This window comes from Zosterops lateralis (assembly GCF_965231275.1).
Source record: "Zosterops lateralis genome assembly, chromosome: 8".
Lineage (NCBI taxonomy): Eukaryota > Metazoa > Chordata > Aves > Passeriformes > Zosteropidae > Zosterops > Zosterops lateralis.
In genome coordinates this window covers 8,972,617-8,981,006 of record NC_139768.1, presented here as the reverse complement: position 1 = coordinate 8,981,006, position 8,390 = coordinate 8,972,617, and the positions used below count along the sequence as shown (strand labels likewise).

The window sequence follows — 8,390 nt, the reverse complement described above, 5'->3', positions numbered from 1 at the left end:
CCTTAGTCCCTCTGCAAGCTGAGGGTTAGGAAGACAGCACTGCCTGGCCTCGTAAGAGCCCCTAAGTCAGAGCCAGGCACTATCTCAACCTAGAGCAGCCCAACCAAACTGTTGTTTCACAGGTTGCAGTAGAAACCCATCATTCATCTGGGAAAAAACCCACATGAGGCAGCAAGCAAGAGCAAAGCCCAGAAGCACCAGCGAGGGCAGCTGTGGCAGTGAGGTTACTCTCCAACTCCTGCAGCACTGCAGTGGCCCCAGTGGGAGCATGGAGCAGAGCCCTTGATCCTCAGTGTTGGACTGGCAGTGGGACCATTGGACAATGCTCTGGGCAGGTTGTGCAGCTACACCCCACTTAGGTTTGCCTTAGAGTCCAGGGTGAGTAAAAACACATTAGTTAGCACTCCATACCATGGCCCAAGTGGGGCAACAGTATTGCCTGTTCACATTGAAATGAGCAGAGCTCTCTGCTTCTATAAATGTGTATGACTTATTACCTATGACCAACTCTCTGAACTATTGGCTGCTGATCCTGTAGTCCTGGTACTTGCATCTGTTCCAATTTTTCTTTTGTCACAGGTTTGGAGATGCTATGGGTATGTGCCACGGGAAGGCATGAAAGCATGCAGAAAGGCCAAAAACTTGCTGATGGAGGTATGTGGAGACCATAGAAGCAGTAATAAGAAGGAAAAGACCCTTTAATCTTGATTCAACCATTTCCTGTTACAAGAATCACAGGTTCACATTAAACCAAGACCAGAGAACTGCCACACAGGAGAAAGAGTATAAGTTTATTTTAAAAAATAATAATTTAGCTCAAACACAAACAGGATTGTAGAGTGTTGACTGAAGCAGGAAGAACAATATTTATCCACAGAACTTAAAACAGACCAGTTTTTCCCTCTTCTGGATGATATTTTCAGTGCCCTTCCTTGTCCACAGCTCTGCTTCAGGTTCTCATCTGCACATCAAGGTATCCTGACTCCTGTGGCTCTTAGTAACAAGGTGGAGGAGACATAGTGCCTGCAGCACATGAAATGCTGTTCCTACCTCCAGAGCCTCCATGATCCAAAAAGCCAGAAGAGCAACACCAGCATTTAAACCAATGTGCAATACAAAGGGAACAACTTGCACTCCTCCCTGGAAGTCTACCTACCTATGCCCCATTCCCAGCATTCTGGCCAAGTGCTCCCACCCACGCCTGAATTCACCCCCCCGCCCACAGGTGCTGTACACAGAGGTGTAGACACAGGCCTTTGCAATACTCCTCCCTCCCCACTCTCTTCTCATCCAGACCTGCGGATCTTCCACCTCTCTCCATGCCTGCATGCCATACATTTCTTGGCACAGCAGCAGTTCATTTCACAGTGATGGGATATGCCCTGGAACACACTTGCCACTACTGCAGTTTTTTCTCTTCTGTGAAGTGGCCTTTCATGCAATTGCCATTCTGATACACAGGGCTGGCCCTCTTCCTTCTGCACCACACCACAGATTTGTAGAGAACAAATCCAACACCAGCCAGACACAGCAAGAGAAGAGCCAATATATCCAGGCAGAAGTACTCATAGAAGGAGAGGTCGTAAACAGCTGGGCGAAGGTAGGGTGCCCCATTGTGACGAAGGACATACTCCAGCCAATACACTGTCCTGTTGAGAGCATGCATTGGTCTGTCCAGGTGCAGAGCTGAGATGTGCTGGGCTGCTTTTCTGTAGCTGCAAGGGAAGATGACAAGACATTTACCTTTCGACAGAAACTTCGTACCTGAGAATTGGCCTGAGACATCCAATGATGCTTTCAAGTCCCAAATAATACCTTGAGAGAGGGTCAAATTTCTTCCGTTCTTCTTCTGAAAGGCACTCTGATGGCACTTGCCAGCCATGAAGGCACAAGCCAGAGTGTATTTTACTTTGTGTTTCGTTAAAAACACTGATAGTTTGGCTTCCAAGTACCTGTTCAGTGAGTTCATATGTATGGTACTTTCTGAGGGGAGTTTGCACTCTAAGACCTCACCCAGCATGAAGCTAAAGTTACACACTTGATGAGTGGCCAAACCTTTGCAGATACTAAATTGCAACACCTTTTAATAGGTAAGCAATACAAAATATTTTAAAAATCAAGCTCTCAGAGAGCATTTCAAAAACCAGCAGTTGCACATGTCCCATTAGAAAACAGGAGCCCCGTGCCATTTTTCTGTTCCTGCTTCAGTTCTAGAAAAAAGCAGAGTATATGACTGACAGAAGGTCACTTTTTGACACACTGATCCCTACACACTGTCTGCACCAAGGAAGACCTTGATGCTTCCAGATGCCTCACCTGGGGTCAGAGATGACTTTGACGACAGCCTGGTAAAGCTCCTCTTCTTTTACTCTGCTCCAGTCCATGAGGATACCCATGCCCTTTGCCTGCACTCTGGTCATGATGTCAAACTGGTCCCCATAGAAAGGAAATCCCACCACTGGCACACCATGATAAATTGCCTCAAATACACCATTCATCCCACAGTGGCTGACAAAAGCTTTCACGTTGGGGTGGCCTGCAGGCAAAGAAATGGTAGCAAGTCAATGCCTTTCATGTTGCAATAGAGCTTCCAGGGGGTTCCTCAACACACAATGTTGATGCATGTTTAGGGAAAAACAGGCATGCTGAGCAGAGAGGATGCTACCTTTTGGGAATACATCTGGCTTTTGGCAGCCCAAAATTGCTGAGCAGAGCTTGGAGGAGAAGGGAGCTAGGAGCCAAGCAGCTTCAAGCAGTTAGGTGAGGATCATGCTTTATACAGTTCAGACACACAAGAAGCTACAGACTTGCATCCACACAGGTGCTGCTATCCTTATATGCCTTTGCTGTGGTTTGGGCTAAAATCCAGGGGTGTTGCTAGTGGCACACACATACACAGAACCCAGCCTTACCTAGCAGGTCATTCTGGGGCAGCCACCCCATCATCAGCGTATTCTCACCCAGGTTTCTTGGCTTCTGACCAAAATATCTGTGGGAGGAGACAGAGGAAGGGAAAAAAGGAAAAGAGAAACACACAGAGAACAATAATAAAGTCAATCAGATAAGAGACAGAAAGCAGATTCTGTGATTTGAAATTAACCACCCCTCAACATTGTTTTTCATCCAACTCAAGTGGAAATGAATCCCATTCCCTTTTCACCTCCACACCACCCTTTGCGGGAGGCGAGCAAATGCACCAGCCATCTTCTCCACCAAATCCCTTGGGAGAGCTCGGATCCCGATGCCAAAGGAGACAACAACGACACCAGCCTCTGCTGCTTCCACCCAGAGACGCAGACCCTGTGGGCAAAACACACACAGCTGCCTTGATGTACTGTTGCAGAAGGGCCCTTCCCACTCCTGCCTCTGTCAGTAGAAAGCTGGCCACAGAGAAGATGAAGCCAAATCCACCTGGAGCACAAAGCTACGTGGTTTTCACCACTCAATGAACTCTAAAACTACTGTGATTTTTGCACCCAGGCAGGGAAAAATTACTTGAGCACTTGCTGGTCTTGGTAGTTTGCAGGGAGGTGTCCAAAACCTGCATTTCATGGCATTATCTCCTGCACTGGAGGTAACATAATTACTCTTTGACAAGAAAGGTTCTGGAAACAGAGGGGTGACAGAGGAACAACCCTGGCAGAGAAGGAATTTGGAGTAAAAAGAGGAAGGCTATTTTCCCATTACCTCTAAGACAGGAGGCCTGTCAGGGTCTCTAGATTAGGCTGATACAAGAGACAAAACATCACACAGTCAGGAAGAACTTCCTGGAGAGTTCCTACAAACTCTCCAATGTCAAAGGCTCCTGGACATGGCAGAAGGTCTTGCCATCTTGACAGGAGAGTTTACCCATCCTTGATAGCTACTTGCTATCTCAGTTTTTGATCACTGAACAGAGAGGTAGCTACAGATCAAGTAAAACCCATAGTTTTTTGTCCTTCATTTAGAGGCTACCTGTAATGCTACATAAACAGGTCTGTATCTGAAGAGAGTCTACTTTTTTTAAACAAAGCCAGAAGGTAGTAGGGAGAAGAAATCAGCAACCACAGCTGCTGTGAAGCAAACAAGGACAATTTCCTCTTATGCCAGGCTGGACTGAGTCTATTTCTCATTATGAATTCTGTCCTGTTTCAAATTTCTTGTGTATCCCAATCAGAAGCATTTTAGGGAAGTTCAATTAAAAAATCTATCTTTGAATATAGATACTTCCTAAAATAAACATGTAGGATAATTAAAAGAAAATCTGAAAGAATAAAAAAAAATTAAAAATCAGTTGTTAAAAGAGAAAACTAAAGTGATTAATTCAGAATATTAACTGTAGTCTAAAAGTTAGGGGATCTGAGTACAAAAGAGTTACAAAGCTCATCTTAGTGTTACTCTCCAGGGATATTTCTCCTTTGTTATATGCTTCAGAGACTCAAGTCTATCTTTTCAGAAATGCTTAGAGTGCCCTAAAACAGTCCAAGAATCAAAAACTTTACAACAGAGATATTTTGCTTTTCCATTCTTCTGAGTTTCACATGCTTTGAGCAGTACAACCACTGAAACTGCTACAGAAGAGAAAGTACTGGTTTTCCTTTTCTAAATAAAGTACAATGTACAATGACTCCTAAACCAGATGACTGTGTTATCCATTATAATTGGGCCATAACATTTAATTGTCAGAAACAGCGTTGAAGTTGCCAGGGAAGCATGGTTGACCACCAAATGTTCTCACTTTCTCTCAAATACATATCTATATTTAACCAAGTCCTACTTAGAAGCAATCAAAAGCATAGTGTTTCGAATAGGAGGAAATAAACAATTACATTTCAAATGGGACATTCTTTAAGGTCCACGTAGACCCACAGAGGCATTCTCTTCTGCTGGCATCCCAACATGTGCACACAGACATGCCAACCTGCCAGCATGACAGCCACCACCTACTGCAGGGCTCTGGGCTTATCTCCATCATTCTTTCCTTAGGTGCCCCGGGATCTGTTCTGGAAGCTGTGAAGCACATGAGTAATGCCCTAGCAAACAACTCCCTTCTTTATAAGGAGGTGTGTACGTGGCCAGGTTGGACCAAGCCAGAGTTTTGCAAGAGCTCTGTGAGGCAGCCACCCTCTGACACAGCTTCCAGAGCATCCTACATGCGTTTCATTACCTGCAGGCCACACCACATGGGCAAGGCTCATGTGCAGTCAGACACATCTGGAGAGCTGCTTCTTAAGGCCCCTGATCTCAGTTTTTAACTGAAAAATATTGGCATCCACAGCACCAGTTAAACTTGCCATCAGAGATCTTGAGAGGCCTCTAATAATTTGAAAGTTAAAATCTTATCTCCATTTCAGACCCTTAGTCAGGACACCAGGACATCTTGACTGCCCAAGTTTTATTATCCAGGTTTATTTCCCCTCAATGTTTGTAAAAGTGGTAAGACAAGCCCTATTCTGTTCCAACACTGTCTTCAGCCAGAGGCTTTAAGAGCTTGTCCCTCTGAATTTATTCCTAGGATTAGTGAAGTATAGGTTGGAGAAAGCCTTGAGAGGAGTTTTCAGGATTGAACCTTGAAAAAAAAGGGGATTCTACCCTTCAGTTTTCTCCATTTTGGGATTCTGCACTGAATTTAATGAAGGAATAAGAATAGCTCTCCCCTGTGGTTTCTTAAGACTACAAGCTCAAGGGCAGAAATAGGGTGAAGGAAGAAATTCCGGATTAACATATCAGTGATGAAACTAGGAAGATTAATTCTTCTTCCGATTTCCACTTTAGCAAAGAAGCAAATAAACCATTCATTATCAAGTGCCAAGGGCAACACACTTCGATCTTAGGAATTCCACACACCATTTTACATGGACAGTGAGGCCAAATCCCACTTCAGAGTGGACTACTTAATTCTACTAAATCCTCCCTGCAGCCCAACAGCCTTCAGTGTTCTCTGTCTCGCCGATGCACTCACAAGCACCAAAACACAGCTTTCCAGACACTTGGGGCTTCAGAACTTTTACAAGGTTCTTCCAAAGAAGATCTGTACTAAGTAGCTTCTCCAGCTTATATGCAATCATAGACCAAAGCTTTCTGGCACTTACCACTGGAAGGGGCTTTGCAGGCTCAGCGAGAATCCCCCCTGTGAAAATGACATGGGGGAGCGTTGGGCGGGGAAAGTCCAACACCACATCATTACAGAGGAAGAAAAGACTAGTTCCATGAACAAGGTCCAACATGGATGTCTTGGGCTCCACCCTATGCTTCTCCATGAGACGTTCAAACTTGGGCAGGATGATCAGTTTTGTAGCCACACGAGTGATTATGTAGACGAGGAGATTCCAAGTCCTACCAAAAAAGCCCATCTTGTCTGTCATCAGGGAGTTGAATTCAGGGACATAGGCAATGGGGGAGGTGGCACCAATTTCTGCTGGGAACCAGAAACCAGTGGAAATCACAGCATATTTGACGTGTAGGATGTGGGCCAGGATAAATCCACACATCTCATTGGGGTCCACCAAAAGCAGGTCAAAGTGCTCCCACTGGAGTTTCTGCAGAAGGGTAGAATTTCCCAGTACTAGGTCACAGTTTTCCAGGTACTTCTCCAAAAATGAAAACACCTCCAGAGAGGTCATCTTCCCTTGGAAGACACGCCTTATCTTCTCCTGCACCCAGGCATCTGCGCTCTCTGTGCTGAAGGTACCCCAGTAGCTCTGCACACGGAAGGCAGGCAGGGAGGTTTCCACGTCCCGACCTTCGTGAAGGAGCAGCACAGGGTCATGGCCCCGGTCAGTCAGTGCCTCTGCCACCCGCATGAAGACTCGTAAGTGGCTGTCGAAGACTATGGTGGGCATGATCAGCACCTTGGCACAGTGAGATGGCTCCACAGTGAATGCAGTCACTAGGATAAAAAGAGCAGCAGGGCACGGTAGCAGCTTCATCATCTTCATCACTGCAAGGAGAAAAACATGCCGTTAATGTAGTATCTCTGTCATGCACTCGGCAACTAAGAGTTGGGATTGTAGCTGCAAGCCAGTACTCATGAGCTGTGAAAGGAGAGCAGTAGGGAGTTTTTCACTGGAAAACATCTGTCCCCATCCACTCTGCTTTGCCTTAGAAAAAAACACACCAGAAACAAACCCACAAAAATACCCCAACAACCAAAGTTAGATATCAGAGGAGTTTTCCAGAAAACCACTTCTTTGTGCTCCTAAGGCTCAAAAACTAGCAGACTGACTTACAGAGAGTCACTGAGGGTGAGTGGCTGGAGGAGCTATGCTGGGTCACAGCACCAGCAGTGACACTTGCTGCTCAGTCCCTGTTTACCGCTACAGAACCAGCTCAGCTGGATTTTATTTTTATTTCTGTCCAGCCAGAACAGCTGGTTCTCTCTAAGCCCTTGATGTCTGTGCAGGCTCGCAGGGAGGCCTGCAGAGCTTGGTAGAAATGACAAGAGGTGTGCTGTGGCTTTGGCCCTCACATGGCAAGGCACTTTGCTCAGCACAAATATGGCAGGATCAAGTCCAGGTCACAGCAGGACCCTCTGAGAGGAACCACAATCCCAGAGAGCACAGGAACAGTCTGGACAGAGCTGCTCCAGTATGGATCAGTCATGGGAGGCTCTGGGGAAAGGGCTGGGAAGGGAAAGCAGGTGCCAGAATACTCATCCACTAGAAGAAAGCAAAGTCAGAAAGCAATCCCAGAGATAATATGCAACACCTGTGGCACACTGACGCCCCTTAGTCACACTCCTAAAACCGTCATCCCCTCTTCAGTTTAGTGAAACACCCAAGATCTCTGTTGTGTAAGGGATGTTGCTACATCACTGGAAGCGAACACGCCTCACCCACACCTAGCATTATTTTGGGAGAAGAATTATGTGATAATTATTTGGGAATAATCAGAAGTAGAGTAGTTTTCTGAGAACTCAGTTCAGACATGCTAGGAAGCAGCAGTGGGAAGAGGAAGAAGTTACAATGGGAACAACTAGAAGTGGATTTTGCATGGCCCTCACACACTAAGCCCTGGGGCTGCAGGGATATAGTAGAGTGGAATTTGGCAAAAGATTTTCTAACAGCCACTTCACTAGTGCTTGATCAATTAAGAGGTGGGAAAGAAAGTAATGGACAAGATTCTGCTAAATACAATCTCCAGCCTACCCTCAGCAGGCCTCTCTCTGGCCAAACTAAGCACATAAAAGTGCAGACATGGCACAGTAAAACTGCCCTATTCTTCCTCCATTGCCTTCTTGTATCATGTGGGGACAGGACATGGGAAAGAAACAGAGCAGCTGCTGGTTGGGACCCTCTCCTGTTTCAAAGGCAATTCCTGCTAGTGCTTGGACTCCCACTCTGGGTCAACTGTGTGTCTGCCTGCATGAGTGATAAGAAACACGAGAAAAGCTAATGGATGCCAAGAGGGTA

The 8,390-nt window shown here is 45.9% G+C and overlaps 1 protein-coding gene across 1 annotated transcript; it reads right to left on the bottom strand.

The window, feature by feature from the left end:
- Window positions 1–1,399: 1,399 nt before the first annotated feature.
- LOC310911981 (2-hydroxyacylsphingosine 1-beta-galactosyltransferase-like) lies at window positions 1,400–6,917 on the bottom strand (the record flags this gene model as incomplete). The annotated part of the gene is made up of 5 exons (XM_083866098.1): window positions 1,400–1,715; window positions 2,317–2,536; window positions 2,913–2,989; window positions 3,161–3,300; window positions 6,072–6,917. The coding sequence occupies 5 exons, from the start codon at window positions 6,915–6,917 to the stop codon at window positions 1,400–1,402; spliced, it is 1,599 nt and encodes a 532-aa protein (XP_083722224.1).
- Between the last annotated feature and the right edge of the window lie 1,473 nt (window positions 6,918–8,390).